Raw genomic sequence first — 27903 nt, 5'->3', positions numbered from 1 at the left:
TGGTGGCACACGCCTGTAATCCCAGCTACTCATGAGGCTGAGATGAGAGAAGCACTCGAACCCAGGAGGAGGAGGTGGAAATGAGCCAAGATCGTACCACTGTCCTCCAGCCTGGGGAACAGTGCAAGACTCCATCTCAATTTAAAAAAAAAAAAAAGAAAAAGAGGCTGGGCGTGGTGACTCATACCTGTAATCCCAGCACTTTGGAAGGCCAAGGCAGGAGGATCATGAGGTCAGGAGATCGAGACCATCCTGGCTAAAACAGTGAAACCCCATCTCTACTAAAAACACAAAAAATTAGCCAGGCGAGGTGGTGGGCGCCTGTAGTCCCAGCTACTTGGGAGGCTGAGGCAGAAGAATGGCATGAACCCGGGGGGCGGAGCTTGCAGTGAGCCGAGATTGCGCCAACTGCACTCCAGCCTGGGCAACAGAGTTGAGACTCTGTCTCAAAAAAAAAAAAAAAAGAGCTGGCAAAAGGTTCAAGACGTAATACACTTACCTGATTTGACTTTTCTACTGTACTGCTGGGAACCTCAGTAGTGTCCTTCACAAAAAAGTTATCTATGATGTGTCTCTCTGCACATTCTTGGCTGCAAACTGGGCATCGAATGACTCCAACTGGGAAAAACAAAATTATATTCTAAGTTTTAATACAAATATACTGAGTACTTAACCAACACATCCCATTCAAACTGTGACTTGGTTCTTTTTCAATGTCCATTCTTTTTAAATTCATACCTGTTGTCACTTAAAAACAATTGTCTGTGTAAATATACTGATTTTATCTATACATCACACATGAAATACTAAACGATGCATAAATTCTTCATAATTTTAAATGAAATGCCTCCCTTCCCCCACATCACCATGGGCTAAATGCTTTTACTGTTTAGCAACTTCTCTAGCAGTGGTTTTCCAACAGAAATGTACAGAACCATATGGGAGATTTTCAAAAGAACAAGGAGCTCAGGTTTTCTCTAGAGCTACAAAATGAGGATTTCTGGAAGTAGAACAGACATGCTCCCTTTTGTTTAAAATCTCCACAGAGATTGTGAAACACCATTTCCTTTTAACAAATGCAAACAGTATTCCTTTGAACAAAAAATAATAGTCTTTCGTAGTGCTTGGTAAAACAATAAATAATAACAAACGAGTTAAAACTGTAATATAAACTTGATGCCATATAATTTATACTATGGAAGACTGCAATAAGGTTCCCAGATAGATTTTTTAATGAAATGCATAAGAATAAACACAAAGTAATCCAAAGGCCAATTTCATTTGTATAAACAAATAACAAAAATTTAATTAAAAAAAATTTTTTTACAATAGCCACAAAAATGCATTAAGTACTTAGAAATAAATTTTAAAAGATTGTGAAGGTTATTGTGCAGGAAAATATTAAGCTATATTTAAAAACATTTTAAAACATCTAAATCATGAAGAAAGTATGTTCATGATGGTAAAGATACCAATACTCCCACAACCATATCTATAGATTCAATGCAGCTCTAGTAACAATCCCAAAGGAAATTTCCATAGAATTTTGACAAGCTGAGGGGACATGCCTCCCAACTAATAATACCTACTATATATAAAGCTATAACAATTAAAATGGTGTGATATTTTGTAAGGCTTACATAAATGTACACTTTATATATATCAGATGTTCACTAGAAATCAGTGGGGAAAGGGATGAACTTTCCATGTTGCTGGAACAATTATTGGGGGTGGGGAATGAAATTAGATCCCTACTTTGATCCAAAAAAATATATATATTTTGAGTAGATTAACAACTATAAGACTTTCACAAGAAAATGTAAGAGAATATCTTTGTGACCTTGGAGTACAAATTTATTGGAATAAATTTTTAAGCAAGATACAAAAAGCAAGAGCTATAAGGGAAAGATTAATATATCCACCTTTGTTACAGTTCTTTGTTACAGATCTACAGCTAGTGAAAATATTACCATGAACAAAATGAGAAGACAAGCCTCAAGCTGGAAGATCTATGTAAACACACAGTACTAGTAAAGAATTAATACTTAAAATCTGGAAAGATGTCACAATGCATTTCAGAGAAAAGAAAGATGGAGTAAACCTAATTTTCATTATGCCTCCAGTTTCACACAGCTAAGAACTCTAGACATTCTACATAAAACATTAAGTGTTACCCCCATTTTACAGATGAGGAAACTGGGTGCTATGACTGGCCTGTGGTCACACAACCACTAATGACATGTCATGGGCACACTCTACATGGTAAGTATTAAAATGGAGATAGAGCATAGACTTTAAAACTGTACAAGACCTAGATCAGCCCTCTTCATTGATTGCTCTGTAACTCCTTTTTTTTTTTTTTGAGACGGAGTCTCATTCTGTCACCCAGGCTGGAGTACAATGGTGCGATCTTGGCTCACTGCAACCTCTGCCCCTCTGGTTCAAGCGATTCTCCTGCCTCAGCCTCCTGAGTAGCTGGGATTACAGGCATGCATCACCACGCCCGGCTTATTTTTGTATTTTTAGTAGAGACGGGGTTTCATGATGTTGGTCAGGGTGGTCTCGAACTCCTGACCTTGTGATCCACTGTGCCCAGGCTCGATTGCTCTGTAACTCCTCCTAATCAATCTTTTTGAGCCTCTGTTTCGTCTTCTGTAAAACAGTAATAAATGATAATCATGATGATAGTTATCCTATTGAGAACTTGCTGTGTTCTAGTTATTGTGCTCAATATTCCACTTCCATTAGAACAACTCTGAGACAGGATTGTTGTAAGGATTTTATATGAGTAAATGCACAGAACCGGTCTAGCCTAGGTTGGTACCTGGTAAACCTGGGCAGTAACCCCTGTACTGTCCAGCTAAAATCAGATGACAATAGCTGGCTCTTTCTGAATCAGGTAAATAAGGACCAGCACAATCTCATCTACACTGACTCCCTCAAAGTATGATCTCTAAGGCTACAAATAAATTCTGAGTCATGGATATACCTCTGCCTAATAAGGAACAATTGAAACCAAATGTTAGTAAATCCCAAATTTACATCTCTACCAGAACGTCATTCCCAAGCCCCAGGTGTATCTTTTTTCCAGTAATAGAAAAACAAAGCACTACATATTACACAGTAAATACAATCATGAGGTGCATGACATGACGGGTTTTTTGTTGTTGTTGTTGCTGTTTTTTTGTTTTTTGTTTTTTGTTTTTGAGACAGAGTCTCGCTCTGTCATCCAGGCTGGAGTGCAGTGGTGCGATCTTGGCTCACTGCAACCTCTGCCTACCTGGTTCAAGCGATTCTCCTGCCTCAGCCTCCCAAGTAGCTGGGACTACAGGCACCCGCTACCATGCCTGGCTAATTTTTTGTATTTTTAGTAGAGATGGGGCTTCACCATGTTAGTCAGGATGATCTTGATCTTCTGACCTCGTGATCCATCCATCTCAGCCTCCCAAAGTACTGGGATTACAGGCGTGAGCCACCTCGCTTGGCCACTGCATAATGTTTTTTTAGCCAGCAATGGATCACATATATGTCAGTGGTATCATAAAATTATAATGAAGCTGAAGGCCGGGTGTGGTGGCTCACACCTGTAATCCCAGCAATTTGGGAAGCTGAGGTGGGTGGATCACTTGAGGTCAGGAGTTCAAGACCAGCCTGGTCAACATGGGGAAACCCTGTCTCTACTAAAAATACAAAAATTGGCCGAGTTCAGTGGAATGTGCCTGTAGTCCCAGCTACTCGGGAGGCTGAGGAAGGAGAATTGCTTGAACCCAGGAGGCAGAGGTTGCAATGAGCCGAGATCGCACCACTGCACTCCAGCCTGGGCAACAGAGTGAGACTCCATCTCAAAAAATAATAATAATAATAAATAAAAAAATAAATAAAATGGAGCTGAAAAATTCCTATCACCTAGTGAAAGCTGCGGTAATATTGATAATATTGTAAGTGCAATACATTACTCATGTGTTTAGGGTGATGCTGGTATAAACAAGCCTACTGAGCTGCCAGTCATATAAAAGTACATAATGTTCTAGGCCCCCTTCATATGCACTCATCACTCACTACCCTACTCACCCAGAACAAATTCCAGTCCTTCAAGCACCACTCATAAGTGCTCTATACAGGTGTACCTTATTTTTTATCTTTTACATTGTATTTTTCTAGGTTTCAGATATGTTTAGATGTACAAATACCATTGTGTTACAGATGAACACTACAGTATTCAGTACAGTAACATGCTGTACAGATTTGTAGCCTAGGAATAACAGGCTGTACCATATTCTCCTGGTGTGCAGTAGGCTATACCATATAGGTTTGTGTAAGTACACCCTATGATATTTATACAATAAAATTGCCAAAATTGCACCACCATGTCTGGATAATTTTATTTTTTTATGAACAGACAGGGTCTCACTATATTGCCCCGGCTGCTCTCAAACTCCTGGGCTCAAGGGATCCTCCTGTCTTGGCCTCCCAAAGTGCTGGGATTACAGGCATAAGCCATGGTGCCTGGCCTTATTTCTTTTTTTTCCTTTTGGCGGGGTGGGGAGACAGTCTCACTCTGGTTGCCCAAGCTGGAATGCAACAACATGATCTTGGCTCACTGCAGCCTCCACCTCTCAGGCTCAGGTGAATCTCCCACCTCAGCCTCCTGAGTAGCTGGGACTACAGGCCTGTGCCACCACACTCCACTAATTGTTCTGTATTTTTAGTAGAGACAGAGTTTCACTATGTTGTCCAGGATGGTCTCAAACTCCTGGACTCAAGCAATCTGCCTATCTCAGCCTCCCAGAATGCTGGGATTACACGCATAACCCACCACACCTGGCCTCTTATTCCTTTTTTCTACAAATGAAATGTTTCAAGCTTTTGGGTTTTGAGATGTGAATATGATTTGTTATCTCCTTTCTGTGAAGTTTTAGTTTCTAAACCTAAGCATAATGCAGGGCTTATGTTTTGACATTATGTGCTAGGAATGGCTCGTACTTCTTTGACTGCCCAGCTCCACAAAAGAGATGTACGTGGATTTAAAGTCTCTTATTACACACGGTAGATCACAACACAAGTGAGTTAAATGACAGGATCATGAGATGGATCACCACCAATCTGGCAACTTTATTCCAACATCCACGGCACACAAGGGAAAAGATATATATATATATATATAGCCAAATAGTGCTGTCCGTGGTCCTGTCAATACCACTAATGGTTTTGACTCCTACATACATAACAAAAAAACAAAAAACAAGTAAATGCTATCTACAAGAAATCTACTTCAAATATACAGAGAGAGGTTAAAGGAAAACAAACAAACAAACAAACAGGATGCTAACAGATACACATTCAAACAATAAGCATATGTACAGGGCAGTGCTCCAGGTGGCTCTGAATCAAGCCAGTTCCCTGCTCTGCCCCACACCTCTGTGTAACTGTATAACATACTGGGAATGAAGCATCCTGAGACAAGGAGGAGCTAGTTGGAAGAGCCTCAGTTTCTGTTCCTGTCATTCCCTCCACCCTCAAACAGGATGTCCTCTAATCTTTAGCCCAGTGAATCATGTTGCCCTTGGGACATAAACCTTCTTTCCTGGGTCCCCTAGCTGTGGTCCACAGACTATCCACTCTGGGCAGCTTTCCCAAGCCTTGAGGGACTGATTTGCAATGAATGCTAGGCTTCTCCTGTCCCTTGCTGCCCATCTGTGGGTAATAAAACTGGGCTTCATGTAAGTTGTTCTGCTTATGAATGTTTTGACTCACTGGACTCAGGCAAGTAGTAAAAATGCAGCCCAAGATATAGTGAGCTAAAATGGTAACTAGTACACAGTGAACATCCTTCATAATATGAAACCAGGAGGACTTAATAATGCTCTCAAAGCAGACTTCAGAACAAGGACTATTTACAAGAGATAAAGTGAGAACATTGAGTAATGATAAAGGGGTTAACTCATCAAGACATAATCCTAAATGCATATGCATCTAATTAACAGAGCTTCTGAAAAAACAATGTAGAAATTGATACAGTTAAAAAAAAAAAAAACCGACAAATCCACATTCCATTTGTTGATTTCAACTCTCCCCTCTCAGAAATCAATGGAGCAGTAGACAGAAAAATCAGTAAACATATAGAAGACTTGAACAAAAGAATCAAACCTGATCCAACTGACATTTAAAAAAACAATCTGAGCAGGCCAGGCGTGGTGGCTCACGCCTGAAATCCCAACACTTTGGGAGGCCAAGGCAGAAGGATCACCTGAGGTCAGGAGCTGAAGACCAGCCTGGTCAAACCCTGTCTCTACTAAAAGTACAAAATTAGCCAGGCATGGTGGCGCATGCCTGTAATCCCAGCTACTCGGGAGGAGGAGGGAGAACTGCTTGAAGCCAGGAGGCAGAGGTTGCAGTGAGCTGAGATCATACCACTGCACTCCAGTCTGGGCGAAACTCTATCTCGGGGAAAAAAAAAAAGAAAAGAAAAGAAAGAGAAAGAGAAAGAGAAAGAGAAAGAGAAAGAGAAAGAAAAAACAATGTGAGCAGAAGGCACATTCTTTAAGCATGCACGAGATATTCACAAGATATAACATATACAGGAAAATAAAACATGTGTAAATAAATTTATAACTAAACCGACACAGGGGGCCGGGCACAGGGGCCATGCCTATAACCCCAGTACTTTGGGAGGCCAAAGTGGGAGGATCACTTGAGCTCAAGAGTTCCAGACCAGCCTGGCCAACATGGTTAAACCCTGTCGCTACTAAAAATACAAAAATTAGCCTGGCATGACGACAGATGCCTGTAATGCCAGCTACTCAGGAGGCTGAGGCAGGAGGATCGCTTGAACCCAGGAGGGAGAGAGGCTGCAGTAAGCCAAGATCGCACCACTGAACTCCAGCCTGGGCAACAGAGTGAGACTCCATCTCAAAAAAATAAAAAAAAATAACAAAAATTAGCCAGGTGTGGTGGCATGTGATTGTGGTCCCAATTACTCAAGTGAGTTGAATGACAGGATCAAGAAGCTGAAGTGGGAGGATGGCTTGAGCCCGGGAGGTGGAGGTTGCAGTGAGGTGAGATTGCATCACTGCACCCCAGCCTGGGTGACAGAGGGTGACCCTGTCTCAAAAAATACATGAATAAATAAGTAAAAATAAAAATTAAAAAACCACACAGAGTCAGGCACAGAGGCTTATGCACTTTAGATGGCCGAGGCGGGCAGATCACTTGAACTCAGAAGTTCAAGACCAGCCTGGATAACATGGTGAAACCCCATTTCTACAAAAATAAAAATAAAAAATTAGCCAGGTATGGTGGCGTGTGCCTGTAGTCCCAGCTACTTGGGAGGCTGAGGTGGGAGGACGGCTTAAGCCCTGGAGGCAGAGGTTGCAGTGAGCTGAGATTGCACCACTGCACTCCAGCCTGGGTGACAAAGCCAGACACTGTCTCCAAAGCCAATCAACAGGCTGGGCGTGGTGGTTCACACATGTAATCCTAGCACTTTGGAAGGCCGAGGCAGACAGATCACCTGAGGTCAGGAGTTCAAGACCAGCCTGGCCAACATGGTGAAACCCTGTCTCTACTAAAAATACAAAACTTAGCTGGACGTGGTGGTAGGCACCTGAATCCTAGCTACTTAGGAGGCAGAGGCAGGGAGACTGAATCTGGGAGGTGGAGGTTGCAGTGAGCCGAGTTCAAACTACTGTCCTCCAGCCTGGGTGACAGAGCAAGACTCTTTCTCAAAAAAAAAGAAAAAGAAAAAAAAAATTGAATTTGTGACTGAAAACCAGGCATGGTGGGAGGATTGCTTGAGCCCAGGATTTCAAGACCAGCCTTCTCTACAAAAAAAAAAAAAAAAAAAAAAAACCTTCTCTACAAAAAAAATCCAACCAAACCAAACAAACAAAAAACCTTCCCACGAAGAAAAGTCTAGATCCAAAGGGCTCCACTGGTGAATTATATTCAACATTTAAAGAAGATAAGACCATCCCTAAACAAACTCCTTCAGAAAAGAGGTAATTCCAACCTTATTTTATGAGGCCAGTATTACCCTGATACTAAAATCGGATAGTCATTACAAGAAAAGAAAATTATAGACCAATCTCTCTTATAATTAACAAAAAAATCATTAACAGAACACTAGAAAATCAAACCTAGAAATACATATACATCATGATTAGGTAGGGTTTATTCCTGAAATACAAGGTTGGATGAGCATTCAAATAATTTATTATGTTAATAAAATAAGGGAGAAAAGCCATATTTGATCATCTCAATATATCTGGGAAAAAAATCTGAAAATTTTGGCTGGGCACAGTGGCTAATGCCACATTCAGTGCTTTGCGAGGCTGAGCCAGGAGGATCACCAGAGGCCTGGAGTTGCAAGACCAGTCTGGGCAACATAGTGAGATCTCATCTCTACTAAAGAAAATACAATTCAAAAAGGGGGAAAAAATCTGAAAAATTCACCTATCCACAACAAACTTTCAAGAACCTAAGAACAGATGGAAACTTCTTCAACCTGATAAAGACCATCTCTGAAAAACCTACAGCTAATATATATTTAATGATGAAATACAGAATCCTTTCTGCTGTCACTGGGAAGAAGGTAAGGATGTGCACTCTTAGCACTTCTATTCAGAACTGTTTTAGTGAGTGCAAAAAGACACAATAAAAAAAAAAAAAAAATCCAGATTGGAAAGAAAGAATTATATTCACAGGTGATGTGATTGTATAAGTGAAAAGTCCTAAAGCATTCCCCAAAAAAAGCTACAGAAAATAGGGGTAATATTAACAAAAGATATGCAGGACATATATAGTAAAAACCACAAAATGAAGATTAAAGAAGACTTAAATAGAGACATTAAAAACATTATTAGATTGGTAGACTCAATACGGTCGAGATTTTCCATGTCTCCAAATTGACCTCAAGATTCAATGCAATCCCAATTAAAATCCCAGCAGGGTATCTTTTTGTAGTAACTGACAAACTGACACTAAAATTTAATGAAAATGCAAAAGACAGAGAATAGCAATAACGATTCAAAAAATACCCAATTTGGAGGACTTATGCTCCTTGATTTCAAGATTTACTATGGATAGAGCTACAGTAATTCAAACAGAGTGGTATTCCAGAAAGGAGAGAAATACCAACAATGAATCAGAATAGAGTCCAAAAACAGACATATACATACAGATTATATAACAAGCATTTAATCAGAGTCTCAAAAGGATGGACTGAGAGAAAACAAAATGGGCAAGGATTTTGTAGAAGTGAAGTAACAGAGCCTACAAGTTTCCCAAGTCCAATGACTTCCAAGTAGAATAAAAAGAAACTAACGGCTGGGCACGGTGGCTCAAGCCTGTAATCCCAGCACTTTGGGAGGCCGAGACGGGTGGATCACGAGGTCAGCAGATCGAGACCATCCTGGCTAACCCAGTGAAACCCCGTCTCTACTAAAAAATACAAAAAACTAGCCGGGCGAGGTGGCGGGCGCCTGTAGTCCCAGCTACTCGGGAGGCTGAGGCAGGAGAATGGCGTAAACCTGGGAGGCGGAGCTTGCAGTGAGCTGAGATCCAGCCACTGCACTCCAGCCTGGGCGACAGAGTGAGACTCCGTCTCAAAAAAAAAAAAAAAAAGAATCTAAATATATCACACTAGACTGGACATGGTGGCTCATGCCTGTAATCGCAACATTTTGGGAGGCTGAAGCAGGAGGATTGCTTGAGGCCAGGAGTTTGAGACTAGCCTGGGCAACACAATGAGACCCTATCACTGTAAAAAAAAAAATAAAGAAAACAAATATGTCATCCTAAAACTGCAGAAATCAAAGACAAAGAGAAGCCTTAAATACAAAGAAAAAAGGATGAATTATCATGAAAAAAGACAAAAGTAGGACTGTTAGCCTACTTCTTGTCAGCTACAACATAAGTCAGAAGACAGTAGAAGGCTGTCTTCCAAGTGCAAAAATTGCCTAACTAGAATACTAAATCCAGCAGAAATATTGTTAAAGACTAAGATGCATTAGTTGAAAGACTGTCAGAATCAATAATAAAATCCCACAATATGCCACTATGTTGTCAGTTTGATATATTTTGTAGATTCACTACTTTTAGAGTTTACTTTTTGTTTAGATATAAACTTATTTTTGAACATGTAAAACATTTACATGGGTTCAAAAGTAAAAAACTGTATTAAATAAGTATAGCAAATTTCTCTTCCATCTTTATCACTCAAATCCATTTGCCCTACTTCACCTTCCCTATAAATAATCATTTTTATTAAGCCGTGTTTTCTGGTATCTGGGTGTTTTCTTCCCTTTTTCCTAGAAGTTCTTCTTGCAAAAAACACTGTACTGCAGCTTTTTGTTGTTGTTGTTTTCACTTAACAATACATCCTGGTGATCACTCCAAAACAGTAAATACAGATCTACCTGCATTCTTTTTCCCCCCACATTGTATGTACCTCAGTCTTTTTTACAGCTTATTTTCCATCTTCTGCTATTACAATGATGACTCAATGAATAACTCTGTCTACATGTCACTTTACTAGTGGCAGATGTACCCTTAAAATAAATTCTTAGAAGTGGGTTTGTGGGTCAAAGGAGAAAAGAACCTGCAATTTTGTTAGAAACAACCAAATGCACTTATTGGAAATGTATAACAATATCCAGTTTCTCAAAGTCTCAAATAGAGTACGTTAACAAACACTTGGATTTTTGCCTGATAGGTGAAAAACAGCTATATTGGTATAGTTGTAGTTGACACACTCCTTATTGTAAGATTTAACTTCTTTCTTTTTGTTGTTGTTTCTTCTTTTTTTCTTTTTTAAAATACAGATGGGGTCTTGCTATGTTGCCCAGGCTGGTTTTGAACTCTTGCCATCAAGTGGTCCTCCTGCCTCAACCTCTCAAAGTGCTGGGATTACAGGCGCGAGTCACCACTCATATTAATCACAGAAGTAATTCCAGATTAAGAAAAACATGGCCAGGTGTGGTGGCTCACGCCTGTAATCCTAATACTTTGAGAGGCCAAGGCGGGAGGGTCACTAGAGGACAGCTGTTCAAGAGCAGCCTGGGCAACACAGTGAGACCCTGTCTCTATTTAAAAAATAATAACACCAGGCTTGGTGGCTCACGCCTGTAATCCCAGCACTTTGGGAGGTGGAAGCGGGCAGATTACCTGAGGTCAGGAGTTTGAGACCAGACTGGCCAACATGGTGAAGCCTTGTCTCTGCTAAAAATACAAAAATTAGCTTGGCGTGATGGCGAGCGCCTGTAATCCCAGCTACTTGGGAGGCTGAGGCGAGATAATTGCTTGAACCCAGGAGGCGGAGTTTCCAGTGAGCTGAGATCACGCCATTGCACTCCAGCCTGGGCAACAACAGCGAAACTCCATCTCCAAAATAATAATAATAATAACAATAATAAACAGATATAAAGGGCATTTTTGGGAAAAGGGGAAAAATGGAAGATGGACTTGTATTAGACTATTGGGAAATAATGCCTATTTTAGACAGCTGTGATAAGGTTATTGGTATTATCAACGTGACTGTCTTATCTTTGGTAAGAGACTGGCATGCATAAACCAGCTACCATGACCCATTCCATAGTCCTGCTGCAACATGGGGACAGCATTCTTAAAGTGGCTCACTGTTGCTATAGTGAACAGTAAAGACTTTGTGCTCTAAAATTTTGGGGTGTGATTTAATTGGTATGGCAGTTCCCTGAGGATCAGCAGAGACGGTTGGCTACATGTGACCCCCTTAGGCTTAGGGCGGCTTCTCTGGTGACATTTGTCAGAACATTTAAAAAGGAATGCACACTATTTTTTAAAAATCTAGACATTTTAAAATATCCGAGATGCTGCAAGCAGATACAGAGATAATGGGACAGAAACTTCAGTAACACATATAACAAGGAACAAAGACTTCACAAAAATTGCTTGGAAAAGTCACTACGCTAATAGACAACTTTAGACCTCAACAAACAACAAAATAAATCCCTGAGTAGAAGGAGAATCTGTTTTCCAGAGTTACCACCACATTATAATACTTAAATTGTTTGGTTCTCAACAAACAAATTATAAATCATAGAAAGCACATAACTGGTTTATAAGAAAAAAATAATTTGACAGAAAACTATCCCTGGGACAGCCCAGACAGTAAAACTACTAGTCAAAGATGTTAAATCAACTGTCTCAAATATGCTCAATGATGCAAAAGAAACTATGCTCAAAGAGCTAAAGCATATCAGAAGAGTGTATGAACAAAAGGGAATGTCAGTAAAGAGACACACATTACAGAAAAGAACCAAAAAGAAATTCTGAAGCTGAAAAGCCTAAGAGTTAAATGAAAAATTCATACAGCAGTGCAATGGTAGATTTGAGCAGGCAGAAGAATCAGCAAACTTGAAGATAAAAAAATTGAAATTATCCAGTCTGAAGATTAAAATGAAAGAAATAAAGAAAAAATTAACAGCACCTAAGGCACCTATGGAAAACCATTGAAACAAGTCCTAGAAGAGAAAGAGGCAAACGACATATGGAATAATTAATACCCAAAAACTTCCTAAATTTGATGAAGAACATGAATCCATGCATGCAAGATGCTCAATAAGCTCCAAGCAGGATAAACTCAGATATTGTTACTGTGGTAACTTTAGAACTGTAATTTTCCAACTTGTAAGGGATGGCTTATTTTTGCTTCTTGATGGCTGGCACAGTCCATTTGAGACTTTCCCCAAACTATTCTGCAAGAGCAGTAGCCTCTCCCTTCATCAAGCACTCCCCTGGCTCCACAGACTGAAAGTTGATTCTGGTCATTTTTTCCAGCTTACTGGTTGTTTCAATGTTAAGGATTAACTCCTAGAGATTCCTACTCTGCTACTTCGCAGGATATCCCCTTCACCAAAATTAAAACTACAGTACATCAAAGGACATTATCAAGAGGGTAAAAAGACAATCCAAAGAATGGGAGAAAATATTTGCAAATCATGTATCTTATAAGTGCTTAGTATCCAGAATATATAAACTTTTACAACAAAAATTCAAAAATAGGTAAAGAACTTGAATAGACATTTCTTTTCTTTGAGACAGAGTCTTATCCTGTTGCCCAGGCTGGAGAACAGTGATACAATCACAGCTCACTGCAGCCTCTACCTCCTGCGCTCAAGTGTTCCTCCTGCCTCAGCCTCCTGAGTAGCTGGGACTACAGGCACATACCACCATGCCTGGCTAAATTTTTTTACTTTTATTTTTGTAGAGATAGGGTCTCCCTATGTTGCTCAGTCTGGTCTTGAACTCCTGGGCTCAAGTGATCCTTCCACCTCAGACTCCCAAATAGCTGGGATTATAAGTGTTGAGCCACTGTGCCTATCCGACATTTCTCCAAAGAAGATTAAAAAAAACAGTAACCAACAAGCACATGAAACGATTTTCAACATCATTTGGGAAATGCAAATCAAAACCACAATGAGATTTATCACTTCACACCCACTGGGGATGGCTTTCATCCAAAAAATTAAAGGAAAAATAAATGTTATGCAGGATGTGGAGAAATTAGAACTCTTGTGCATTGCTGACACGATGCAAAATGGTGGAGCTGCTATGGTAAACAGTTTGGTAGTGCACCAAAAAGCTAACAGTCATTCTACTCCTACACACCCAAAAAGAACTGAAAACAGGGACTAACAGATACTTGGACATCAACGTTCATAGCAGTATTATTCATAAGAGCTAAAGAGTGGACAGCCTAAATATTCACTAAAAGACCAATGTGTAAATCAAATGTGCTATACCCTTACAATGGAGTATTACTTACCCATAAGTGAAATCTGATATACGTGCTAAATTATAGATAAAACTTGAAAACGTTATGCTAAAGGAAATTGGTCAGACCAGAAAAGGACAAATACTGTATAATTCTATTTGTATGAGGTTCTAGAACAGGAAAACTCACAAGGACAGAAGGAAAGAGGAGCAGCACGATAGCGACTGTCAAGAACAAGTGCCTTACAAAAGGCAGCAAAGGCAGCCAAGAAGGTATTTGATCCATTTTCTTAGAAAGATTGTTATGATGTGAAAACTCCTGCTATGTCCAAGAAATATCGGAAAGACACTAGTTATCAGAACTCAAGGAACAAAAATTGCATCTGACAGTCTCAAGGGTTATGTGTTTGAAGTGAGTCTTGTTGACTTGCAGAATGATGAAGTTGCATTTAGAAAATTCAAGTTGATTACCAAAAATGTTCAGGCCAAAAGCTGCCTGATTTAACTTCCATGGCACGGGTCTTACTCCGTGACAAAATGTGTTCCATGGTCAAAAAATGGCAGACCATGATTGAAGCTCATGTTGACATCAAGACTACTACTGATGATTATTTGTTTCATCTGTTCTGTGTTGGTTTTATGAAAAAACCAACAATCAGATACCGAAGATCTCTTATGCTCTGCACCAGCAGTTCTGCCAAATCCAGAAGAAGATACTGGAAATCATGACCTAAGAGGTACAGACAAATGACGTGAAAGATGTGGTCAATACATTGATTCTGGATAGCACTGGAAAAGACACAGAAAAGGCTTGCCAATCTATTTATCCTCTCCAAGATGTCTTCAGTAGAAAAGTAAAAATGCTGAAGAACCCCAGGTTTGAATTGTAAAAACTCATGGAGCTTCATAGTGAAGGTAGCAGTTCTGGAAAAGCCACTGGGGATGAGACACATGCTAAAGTTGAATGAGCTGATGGATATGAACCACAGTCTAATAATCTGTTTTCTAATTGTGGCAAATAAAAAGTTCTATTTGTGAAAGTAGAAAAGAGGTTACAAGTGGCTAGGAGGAAGGGGCAATAGGGAGGAATTCTTGCTTAATGGGTAAAGAAGTTCTGCTCAAAAAAGCTGAAAATTCTAAGAATCAGAGCGCCTCTTCTCCTCCAAAGATCGCAGCTCCTCACCAGCAAAAGAACAAAGCTGGACGGAGAATGACTTTGACGAGTTGACAGAAGTAGGCTTCAGAAGGTCGGTAATAACAAACTTCTCCGAGCTAAAGGAGGATGTTCGAACCCATCTCAAGGAAGCTAAAAACCTTGAAAAAAGATTAGACGAATGGCTAACTAGAATAAACAGTGTAGAGAAGACCTTAAATGACCTGATGGAGCTGAAAACCACGGCACGAGAACTACGTGATGCATGCACAAGCTTCAGTAGCTGATTCGATCAAGTGGAAGAAAGGGTATCAGTGATGGATGATCAAATTAATGAAATGAAACGAGAAGAGAAATTTAGAGAAAAAAGTAAAAAGAAACGAACAAAGCCTCCAAGAAACATGCGACTATGTGAAAAGACCAAATCTACGTTTGACTGGTGTACCTGAAAGTGATGGGGAGAATGGAACTAAGCTGGAAAACACTCTTCAGGATATTATCCAGTAGAACTTCCCCAACCTAGCAAGGCAGGCCAACATTCAAATTCAGGAAATACAGAGAACACCACAAAGATACTCCTCGAGAAGAGCAACCCCAAGACACATAATTATCAGATTCACCAAGGTTGAAATGAAGGAAAAAAATGTTAAGGACAGCCAGAGAAAAAGGTCAGGTTACCCACAAAGGGAACCCCATCAGACTAACAGCGGATCTCTTGGCAGAAACTCTATAAGCCAGAAGAGAGTGGGGGCCAATATTCAACACTCTTAAAGAAAAGAATTTTCAACCCAGAATTTCATATCCAGTCAAACTAAGCTTCATAGGTGAAGGAGAAATAAAATCCCTTACAAACAAGCAAATGCTGAGAGATTTTGTCACCACCAGGCCTGCCTTACAAGAGCTCCTAAAGAAAACACTAAACATGGAAAGGAACAACCAGTACCAGCCACTGCAAAAACATGCCAAATTCTAATGACCATTGATACTAGGAAGAAACTGCATCAACTAACGGGCAAAATAACCAGCTAACATCATAATGACAGGATCAAATTCACACATAACAATATTAACCTTAAATGTAAATGGGCTAAATGCCCCAATTAAAAGACACAGACAGGCAAATTGGATAAAGAGTCAAGACCCATCAGTGTGCTATAATCAGGAGACCCATCTCACAAGCAGAGACACACATAGGCTCAAAATAAAGGGATGGAGGAAGATCTACCAAGCAAATAGAAAGCAAAAAAAAAAGCAGGGGTTGCAATCCTAGTCTCTGATTAAACAGACTTTAAACCAACAAAGATCAAAAGAGAAGAAGGTCATTACATAATGGTAAAGGGATCAATTCAACAAGAAGAGCTAACTATGCTAAATATATATGCATCCAATACAGGAGCACCCAGATTCACAAAGCAAGTCCTTAGAGACCTACAAAGAAACTTAGACTCCCACACAATAATAAAGGGAGAATTTAACACTCCACTGTCAATATTAGACAGATCAATGAGACAGAAGGTTAACAAGCATATCCAAGACCTCAGCTCTGCACCAAGCAGACCTAATAGACATCTACAGAACTCTCCACCCCAAATCAACAGAATATACATTCTTCTCAGTACCACATCACACTTATTCCAAAATTGACCACATAGTTGGAAGTAAAGCACTCCTCAGCAAATGTAAAAGAACAGAAATCACAACAAACTGTCTCTCAGACCACAGTGCAATCAAACTAGAACTCAGGATTAAGAAACTCACTCAAAACCACACAACTACATGGAAACTGAAAAACCTGCTCCTGAATGACTACTGGGTACATAACGAAATGAAGGCAGAAATAAAGATGTTCTTTGAAACCAATGAGAACAAAGACACAACGTACCAGAATCTCTGGGACACATTTAAAGCAGTGTGTACAGGGAAATTTATAGCACTAAATGCCCACAAGAGAAAGCAGGAAAGACCTAAAATCAACACCCTAACATCACAATTAAAGGAACTAGAGAAGCAAGAGCAAACAAATTCAAAAGCTAGCAGAAGGCAAGAAATAACTAAGATCAGAGCAGAACTGAAGGAGACAGAGACACAAAAAACCCTTAAAAAAAAAAAAAAATCAATGAATCCAGGAGCTGGTTTTTTGAAAAGATCAACAAAATAGACCGCTAGCAAGACTAACAAGAAAAGAGAGAAGAATCAAATAGATGCAATAAAAAAATGATAAAGCGGATATCACCACTGATCCCACAGAAATACAAACTACTATCAGGGAATACTATAAACACCTCTAAGCAAATAAGCTAGAAAATCTAGAAGAAATGAATAAATTCCTGGACACATGCACCCTCCCGAGACTAAACCAGGAAGAAGTTGAATCCCTGAATAGACCAATAACAGGCTCTTAAGTTGAGGCAATAATTAATAGCCTACCAACCAAAAAAAGTCCAGGACCAGATGGATTCACAGCCAAATTTTACCAGAGGTACAAAAAGGAGCTGGTACCACTGCATCTGAAACTATTCCAATCAATAGAAAAAGAGGGAATCCTCCCTAACTCATTTTATAAGGCCAGCATCATACTGATACTAAAGCCTGGCAGAGACACAGCAAAAAAAGAGAATTTTAGACCAATATCCCTGATGAACATCAATGCGAAAATCCTCAATAAAATACTGGCAAACTGAATCCAGCAGCACATCAAAAAGCTTATCCACCAAGATCAAGTCGGCTTCATCCCTCGGATACAAGGCTGGTTCAACATATGCATAGCGATAAACGTAATCCATCACATAAACAGAACCAAAGACAAAAACCACATGATTATCTTAATAGATGCAGAAAAGGCCTTTGACAAAATTCAACAGTCCTTCATGCTAAAAACTCTCAATAAATTCGGTATTGATGGAATGTATCTCAAAATAATAAATGATGGAATGTATTTATTTATGACAAACCCACAGCCATTATCATACTGAATGGGCAAAAACTGGAAGCATCCCCTTTGAAAACTGGCACAAGACAGGGATGCCCCCTCTCACCACTCCTATTCAACATAGTGTTGGAAGTTCTGGCCACGGCAATCAGGGAAGAGAAAGAAATAAAGGGTATTCAATTAGGAAAAGAGGAAGTCAAATTGTCCCTGTTTGCAGATGACATGATTGTATACTTAGAAAACTCCATCGTCTCAGCCCCAAATCTCTTTAAACTGATAAGCAACTTCAGCAAAGTCTCAGGATACAAAATCAATGTGCAAAAATCACAAGCATTCTTATACACCAATAACAGACAAACAGAGCGCCAAATCATGAGTGAACTCCCATTCACAATTGCTTCAAAGAGAATAGGAATCCAACTTAAAAGGGATATGAAGGACCTCTTCAAGGAGAACTACAAACCAGTGCTCAATGAAACAAAAGAGGACACAAACAAATGGAAGAACATTCCATGCTCATGGATAGGAAGAATCAATATTGTGAAAATGGCCATACTGCCCAAGGTAATTTATAGATTCAATGCCATCCCCATCAAGTTACCAATGACTTTCTTCACAGAACTGGAAAAAACTACTTTAAAGTTCATATGGAACCAAAAAAGCGCCTGCATTGACAAGACAATCCTAAGCAAAAAGAACAAAGCTGGAGACATCACACTACCTGACTTCAAACTATACTACTACAAGGCTACGGTAACCAAAACAGCATGGTACTGGTACCAAAACAGAGATATAGACCAGTGGAACAGAACAGAGGCCTCAGAAATAACATTACACATCTACAACCATCTGATCTTTGACAAACCTGACAAAAACAAGAAATGGGGAAAGGATTCCCTATTCAATAAACAGTGCTGGAAAACTGGCTAGCCATACATAGAAAGCTGAAACTCGATCCCTTCCTTATACCTTACACAAAAATTAATTCAAGATGGATTACAGACTTAAATCTTAGACCTAAAACTGTAAATACCCTAGAAAAAAACCTAGGCAATACCATTCAGGACAAAGACATGGGCAAGGACTTCATGACTAAAACACCAAAAGCAATGGCAACAAAAGCCAAAATAGACAAATGGGATCTAATTAAACTAAAGAACTTCTGCTCAGCAAAAGAAACTGCCATCAGAGTGAACAGGCAACCTACAGAATGGGAGAAAATTTTTGCAATCTACCCATCTGACAAAGGGCTAATATCCAGAATCTACAAAGAACTTAAATTTACAAGAAAAAAATCAAACCCCATCAAAAAGTGGGCAAAGGATATGAACAGACACTTTTCAAAAGAAAACATTTATGCAGCCAACAGACACATGAAAAATGTTCATTGTCACTGGTCATCAAAGAAATACAAATCAAAACCACAATGAGATACCATCTCACACCAGTTAGAATGACAATCATTAAAAAGTCAGGAAACAACAGGTGCTGGAGAGGATGCAGAGAAACAGGAACGCTTTTACACTGTGGGTGGGAGTGTAAACTAGTTCAACCATTGTGGAAGACAGTGTGGAGATTCCTCAAGGATCTAGAACTAGAAATACCATTTGACCCAGTCATCCCATTACTGGGTATATACCCAAAGGAGTATAAATCACGCTACCATAAAGACACACACACACGTATGTTTATTGTGGCACTATTCACAATAGCAAAGACTTGGAACCAACCCAAATGTCCATCAATGATAGACTGGATTAAGAAAATGTGGCACATATACACCATGGAATACTTTGCAGCCATTAAGAAAAGGATGAGTTCATGTCCTTTGTAGGGACATGGATGAAGCTGGAAACCTTAATTCTGAGTAAAAAACCACAAGGACAGAAAACCAAACACCCCATGTTCTCACTCATAGGTGGGAACTGATCAATGAGAACACCTGGACACAGGGTGGGGAACATCACCGGGGCCTGTCGTGGGATGAGGGGATGGGGGAGGGATAGCATTAAGAGAAATACCTAATATAAATGACAAGTTAATGGGTGCAGCAAACCAACATGACGCATGTATACATATGTAACAAACCTGCACATTGTAAAGTATAATTAAAAAAAAAAAAAAAGTAGTTCTGCTCAGGATGATGAAAAAGTTCTGGAAACAGTAGTGAAAGTTACAGAACACTATGAATGTACTTAATACCACAGAATTATATATTTCAATATGATTAAAGTAGTACATTTTGTTATATTTTACTGTTAAAAAAAAAAGTACTCAAAACTTTGACAAGGCATAGTAAAATATACCCAAATAGAAGAAAATTAATAAAATGAAATAGAACTATTAATGTATTTTTTCAAAGAAACCAGTAAAATTGAAAATCCATATTGAGGAAAGAGAAAGAAATATAAATCTTATAAAAAGAAATATAAATATAAAATATAAAATCAGCACCAGAAATGAAAAAGAAAATTTCATAACTTTAGATGACACAAAGAATTACCAAGGTTAGTATCAACTAACTGTATCAATAAAATTGAAAATTTATATAAAATGTACAAATTCCTAGAAAAAAAGAAACTGTCTACCATAGTCTCTCAAGTAGAAGAGTCCTGTAGATAAACCTTTAAGAAAACTGAATCCAGAGTTAGAAGAGTCCTGTAGATAAACCTTTAAGAAAACTGAATCCAGAGTTAAAATCTTCCCACAAAGAAAGGCCCAGTCCCTGACTGCTACCATATATTCAAGAAATACTTTAATTTCAATCTTACACAAATTCCTTCAGAGAAATGAAGTAAGTAGCACACTGTAATCCATTTTATGAAGTTCGCCTAACTCTACAAGAAAACTCATAAGGGAAGTATTACGAAGAAAAACCACAGGCTAAGGTAATTCATAAACATAAAAGCAATAAACAAAGTATTAGCAAACCAAATCCTACAGCACTAAGTAGACTTCTGCCTAGGAAAGTAAGGTTATTTTCTATTAGAAAATCAATTCTTAGAACTCACCACCTAACAGATTAAAGGAAAAATTATGCTTTCACTAGATACAGAAGAAAAAGTATATTTAAAAGAAAAATCTAAGGCCGGGTGTGGTGGCTCATGCCTATAATCCCAGGACTCTGAGGGTAGGAGTTCCAGACCAGTCTGACCAACATGGTGAAACCCCATCTCTACTAAAAACACAAAATTAGCCAGGCGTGGTGGCGCATGCCTGTAATCCCAGCTACTTGGGAGGCTGAGGCAGGAGAATCACTTGAACCCGAGAGGCGGAGGCTGCAGTGAGATGAGATCACGCCACTGCACTCCAGCCTGGGCAACAAGAGCGAAACTCCGTCTCCAAAAAAAAAAAAAATCTATGATAAAAAAGACACAGACACACACACACACACACACACACACACACGCCTCTGTGAATATTAGGAAATAAATGGGGAGGTATATGGCCTAGAATTGAGGTTCAATATTAGGTACTACCTTGATTCTGGCAAAATTGGGAGGACCTTGAACAGCCTAACCACAAGTTCTACTTCCCACTCTACTTTCACAGATAGGGTCCCTTAACCAAATACTCTTTATCAAAGCAACCAGGCACAATTTCTGCTTATGCTTAAATATTGAGTTTCAGTTCCTTGCCAGCCTATAGAGTTATTCAAACAAGCCAATCCCATCGTCTCCTGTGGGAACCAGGGGCACCCCTGATTTCATGATAATACATAAAAAGGCTACCTCCTAAAGTCCCTGTTTGTTCACTCCATCCCAAGTGCAACCATCATGTGGCCCCCCCGGCAATGTAGTGTCCTCCCCAGGGCTATATAAGTCTATGTGACTAATAAACTGTTGTCAATTTCATCTGTCCAGTGTCAGATGTTATGTACTGGGCCAACCTCATAACCCTAGGGCAGGAATCCCTCCCTCACCAATGGGAGTATCTATACACTTATAAAAGATCTACATAATATCCTACAGCAAACTTCCTATTTAATGGTGTAATGTTGAAGCTTCCTTTCTGAGATCAGGAATAAGATAAAGATATCCACTGGCTTGATTTTTATTCACCAATGGAGAGTTCAGGCAGCATGATAAAGCAAGAAAAATAAAAGGCATAAAGATTGGAAATAATAAACATTGTCATTATTCACAGATGATAGTATTAGATACAAAAGAAGCCAAACAAAGCTACAGAGAAGTTACTAGAACTAGAAAGATTTAACAAAGTTATTGGAAAAAAAACTTTTTAAACACATTTGGGGCCGGGCACAGAAGCTAATGCCTAGGATCCCAGCACTTTGGGAGATCAAGAGGAGTGTAGGGATTTGAGGCCAGAGGAGTATAGGGATTTGAGACCAGCCTGGGCAACAAAGTGAGACCCCCCCCCACCTCCACAAAAATGTGCAAAAATTAGCTGAGCATAGTGGTACATGCCTGTAGTCCCAGCTACTCGAGAGGATGAGGTGGGAAGATGACTTGAGCCCAGGAGGTTGAGGCTGCAGTGAGCCATGATTGTGTCACTGTACTTCAGCCTGTATGACAGAGTGAGACCATGGCTCAAAAAAACAAAAACAAATTAAGATATAAAACATATTCAGGCCAGGCATGGTGGCCAAAAGCTCTCAGCATTTTGGGAGGCCAAAGTGAAAGGATCGCTTAAGTCCAGGAGTTTAAGACCCACCTGGGCAACATAGTGAGACACCATTGCTACAAAAAATAATAAAAAGGAAAAAACCCCCACACATTTGTATTTATATTTACCAGGAACAAAAAGGTAGAATGAAGTTAAAATGGAGTATTATTTACAGTAGCATCATAACCTATCGAGTACCTAGAAAAACTTTAAGAGAAGACATACCAAATCCCAACGGGAATAATTATACTTACCAAGTCACTGAAGAAAGCATAAGATCCTTTTGTGGTTCATAAGCATGATGATCAGGTTTTCAGGCACATGTGTGCAATGTGCCTCCTTCAAACTTTGTTAGGATGCTAGCACGCTACCCATCTGACTTAAAGGAAAAAAATTAAGAAGCATAATAATATTCTCCCCAAACTGATTTATCAATTTCTCATAATCCCAATTAATAGCCTATCAAGTTTTTTGTGAAACCTGATACGTGGATTCTTATGGATGGGATAATTCAACTAGCTAAAAAATAATTAGAAGATGCCTCCAAAAAATAATTACAGGTATTGGTGAGGGGTTACATAAGGACTTGCTTTGCCAGCTATCAAAAACTATTGTAAAGAGAATGTGGGCCAGGCAGAGGTTCATGCCTATAATCCCAAGACCAACCGAGACAGGAGGACAGCTTGAGGTCAGGAGTATAAGACCAAATTGGGCAACATAGCAAGACCCTGTCTCTAAAAGGAAAAAAAAAGTGTGGCCCTAGTGCAGGTAGTAACAAATATATCAACAGATCAAAACTGCCTGAGAAAGAGAAATCAGACTGCTAAGAAAGAAACAGACTCACGCATACATAATTTATAAGCACGGCGGTGTAGAGCACTGGGAAAAGAATGGTACTATTTTCCACTAATGGGGCTTGGACAGCAGGTAAAAAGTGAAACTGGACTGCAACCTCACCATACATACAAATCAACTGCGGATGAAACGAAAACCCAAATGTGAAGGAAAAACTATAGAGCTTTTAAAAGAATTTTTTTTTTTTTGGAGACAGGGTCTTGCTCTGTCACTCAGGCTGGAGTGCTGTGGTATGATCAAGGCTCACTGCAGCCCTGGGTCCTCCTGGGTCCAAGCCATCCTCCCACATTAGCCTCTCAAGTAGTTGGGATCACAGGCTTGTGCCACCATGCCTGGCTCGTTTATTTTTTTTGTTGTTTATTTATTTTTTTGAGACAAGGTCTCCCTATGTTGCCCACACTAGTCTCAAACTCCTGGGCTCAAGTGATCCTCCCACAGTACTGGGATTACAGGTGTGAGCTACCTACCGTGCCCGGCCCAGAAAGATTCTTAAAACAAGAGTACTTACCACAGAGATTCATACAATTCAAAAATTCAAATTCGAAAACTAAAGGACCCTATAAAAAAGGCAAATAGAATGGAAGAAGATAGCGAGAATATAAAATAACTCCTATTAAAATTAAAATAGCCAGACATGGTGGCACATACTTGACATCCCAGATATTTGGGAGGCTGAGGCAGAAGGACTGCTTGAGCCCAGGAGCCTGAGACCAGCCTGGACAACACAGCAAGATCAAGTCTCATAAAAAAATAGTAATAACTTGGGAGGCCAAGGCAGGTGGATCACCTGAGGTCGGGAGTTTGAGACTAGCCTGACCAACATGGAGAAACCCCGTCCGTCTCTACTAAAAATACAAAATTAGCCGGGCGTGGAGGCTAAGGCAGGAGAATCGCTTGAACCTGGGAGTCAGAGGTTGCAGTGAGCCGAGATCGCGCCATTGCACTCCAGCCTGGGCAACAAGAGCGAAACTCTGTCTTAAAAATAACATTTTTAAAAATGAAAAAAAAAAAGTTTAAATAACCCAACAAAAAGAAAAAATAGGAGAGACTCAAACAAGTGCTTCACAATAGCTGAAATCCAAATGATGGATATGAAAAGTGCTCAACCTAAGTGGTACTCAGGAAAAGCTTCTCAAATCCCAATAAGTTAACAGGAAACACCCACAAGATTGCCAAAAAATAAAAAGACTGATAATACAAAATGTTAGTGAACATCTACATCTCAGCCAACAGGAACACACATGAACTGCTTGCTGGTGGGTATATGAGAGTCGGTAAAAGTTAACTTGAGCGTTCATCTTCTCTATGATCAGGAATTCTGCTTTACGGTGTATTAAAAACAAAACAAAACAAAACACCAAAACCTCAGGACTCACATATATAAACAGCAGGAAATACAAGAATGTTAATAGCTTCATTGCTTTAAAAAGAGCAAAAGCAAGCAACATTTCCAATACACAGCAACAGAATGGAAAAATTAATTGTGGCATATTTGTGCAAAGTATTACATAGCATTAAAAGTGAATAAACTATAGCTATATGCAACAACATGGATGACGCCTTCAATGTTAAATGAAGATAGGAAGAAATAAAATACACCAGCACCATTCCTTTCACACAAAGTCCCAAAACAGACAAAGCTAGGTTACAGCATTTACTATAAAGTAAATGAAGGAATTGTTAACATAAAAGTGGGGCAGGCCAAGTGCAGTGCCTCACGCCTGTAATCCCAACACTTTGGGAGACTGAGGTGGTAGAATTGCTTGAAATCAGGAGTTCAAGACCAGCCTGGGTAACACGATGAGACCTAATCACTACAAAAAAAAAAATTTAAGAACTTATTCATGGCCCAGGCATGATGGCTCACTCCTGTAATCCCAGCACTTTGGGAGGCCAAAGCAGGTGGATCACCTGAGGTCAGGAGTTCAAGACCAGCCTGGCCAACATGGCAAAACCCTGTCTCTACTAAAAATACAGAAATTAGCCGGACGTGTTGATGTGTGCCTGTAATCCCAGCTACTTAGGGGACTGAGGTTGGAGAATCGCTCAAAGTCGGGGGGTGGAAGTTGCAGTGAGCTGAGATTGCACCATTGTACTCCAGCCTGGGCAACAAGAGCAAAACTCTGTCTCAAAAACAATAAATAAAATTAAATTAAATTAAATTAAATTAAAATAAAATAAAAAATGCCAGGCGTGGTGGCATGCCTGTAATCCCAGCACTTTGTGAGGCCAAGGCAGGCAGATCACCTGAGATCGGGAGTTCCAGACCAGCCTGACCAACATGGAGAAACCCCGTCTCTACTAAAAAATACAAAATTAGCCAGGCACGGTGACACATGACTTTTATCCCAACTATTTGGGAGGCTGAGGCAGGAGAATCGCTTGAACCCGGGAGGTGGAGATTGCAGTGAGCCGAGATCGCGACATTGCACTTCAGCCTGGGCAACAAGAGCAAAACTCCATCTCATTCAGGCATGGTTGCACACACCCATAGTCCTAGCTACTCAGGAGGCTACAGCTGGAGGATCATTTGAACCCAGGAGATAAAGGCTGCAGGGAGCCATGATTGCACCATTACACTCTGGCCTAGGCAACAAAGCAAGACCCTGTCAAAAAGAAGAAAAAGTTGGACAACCGGTTACCTTCTAAGGGAGAGGGAAGGAGTGATAAAAATATAGCAGACAAGGAACTTTTGGGGTTACTGGCAATGTGTGTTTCTTGATCTAAGTGGTGGTTACATAATTATTCACTTAATGTGTTAATTGTACATGTATTTCCCTCACACTTTTTGAAAAGCTTAAGCATCCTAAGTTTTCAGTTCATGGCGGGGAGACCTCTTCAACAAAAATGAGAAGGCACCCTAAGAGGTAGGAAGGACAATTAGGAAGCAGCTGAAATGGTCTTAGGAAATAAAGACGGCTTGAACTAAGGAAGAAAAAAAGAAGGCAACAGATATCTGTGATGTAGAAAGGAGAATTGATAGAATTTGTTAAGGGAAGGTTCGAGTTTTTAAAAAGTCAAGGATGGAGCCTTAACTTTTAGTCTTTTTAATCCCTATTAAAATAATGAATTGGGAGGCCACTATGCTGAGATGGCCACAGCACTCAGGTTCCTACTTAAGCAAAAAGAAACCAAACTCAAGGTGAACTTAAGCTTAACTAATCAGAAACCAACTAACCTCCAGTGACTTTATGAATCAGAAACTGCCAACTAGTCTCTAACTAGGTACTTTCTACTGTCTTATCAAAGTTTCCCTCTCCTACCCCTTCTGTGGAGCACTGAGCCACTTGCTCAACTGATACTGCTCATTCATGAATCCCTGAGTTCTAAAATAAACAAAAACTAGCCGAGTGTGGTGGCGTGCACCTGTAGTCCCAGCTGCTCAAGAGGCTGAGGTAGGAGGATCACTTCAGCCCAGGGGATAAAGTCTGAAGTAAGCTGTGTTTGCACTACTGCACTCTAGCCTGGGCCACAGAGTAAGATGGTGCCTCAAAATAAATAAATAAAAAAATAAATAAAAAGGATTTTTACTATGCTGCTCAGGCTGTCTTGAACTCCTAGCCTCAAGTGATCCTCCTGCCTCGGCCTCCCGGCGTGCTGGGATTACAGGCATGAACCACCATGCCCAGACCAAAATAACTTACCCTGACCTATAATATTAATCAATATACTTTTCAGTTTCCTTTAATTATGCTAGTACATAAACCAATTTCTTTTTAAATTACAACATTCCAAGATTTATAAACCACAAGAATTACCTGTCCCGCCTTACAGTGGAAAATGTAGATAAGCCCCCATCCAAAAATCTTTCCCTCCTTATCCTCCTGACATTTATTTCTCTTAGTATTCCAACAAATTTATAATTTTAGTTGGAAATCTGATAAATGAAACAAACATGTATTTAGATATTATGAACATTTAATAACATTCACAACTGAGCTGCAGAGCATAGTACAATATTTCCCTTCTCAAGCAATTTCATTTTCGAATTATCAATTGCCTGCATTTTAAAAATCTGTTTAGTTTTTAAGTATTTATCACTAAATCAGCAGCAAACTTTCCAACAAAACTGCAAACCCTTTTCAGTATGTTCAAATATATCAGCTAATCAAAGAGTTTTACATTTGTGCCCTGAAATGTATCCTTCTCCGAAATATGAAGTCCTTTTTCCAGCTCCAAACCTTTTCAAGCTTGCTGCAAGATGCCATCCTGGAGCTTTCCTTCATCATTATCCTGGGAATTCCTATGCCTAATGATATCACCACAAGTATCTGTTTGCTTTACGTCACATGAAATCTGAATAGTTTCAAAATACCAACAAAACCACTAAAAACACAACATTGAATGCAATATAAGATTTTTTTTGTCCTTACAATATAGCATACTAGGAATGCACAATCAATATTGTGATTTTAAAATCAGTTTCAAAAGTCCTTTACTATGTAGGTAAAACTATCTGGTTGATACAGAACAATGTTCATTTGTCTTGTTTGCTGGGGAAGCCGGGAGAGTTACTTACATTTGTTTAGTTACATAAAACATTTACATAGTTCCAAAGTCAATACTGTGAACCAGTTACATTTACAGAGGT

At 39.5% G+C, this 27903-nt stretch overlaps 1 protein-coding gene and 1 non-coding gene across 3 annotated transcripts in view; one reads left to right on the top strand and one right to left on the bottom strand.

Moving 5' to 3' along the window:
• Positions 1 to 27903, bottom strand: part of TRIM24 (tripartite motif containing 24) — a 127025-nt gene that overhangs the window by 81986 nt on the left and 17136 nt on the right. For both annotated transcript variants that reach the window (XM_025380553.1, XM_025380552.1), the window contains exon 2: positions 500 to 618. In XM_025380553.1, the coding sequence (XP_025236338.1) occupies positions 500 to 618 (119 nt within the window). The remainder of the gene's footprint in view (positions 1 to 499; positions 619 to 27903) is intronic.
• Positions 22735 to 22838, top strand: LOC112621973. Its single transcript, XR_003118891.1, has one exon. It is a non-coding gene; the product is annotated as a small nucleolar RNA U13 (small nucleolar RNA).

This window comes from Theropithecus gelada, chromosome 3 (assembly GCF_003255815.1).
Source record: "Theropithecus gelada isolate Dixy chromosome 3, Tgel_1.0, whole genome shotgun sequence".
NCBI lineage: Eukaryota > Metazoa > Chordata > Mammalia > Primates > Cercopithecidae > Theropithecus > Theropithecus gelada.
This window is presented reverse-complemented; position numbering and strand designations above follow the sequence as displayed.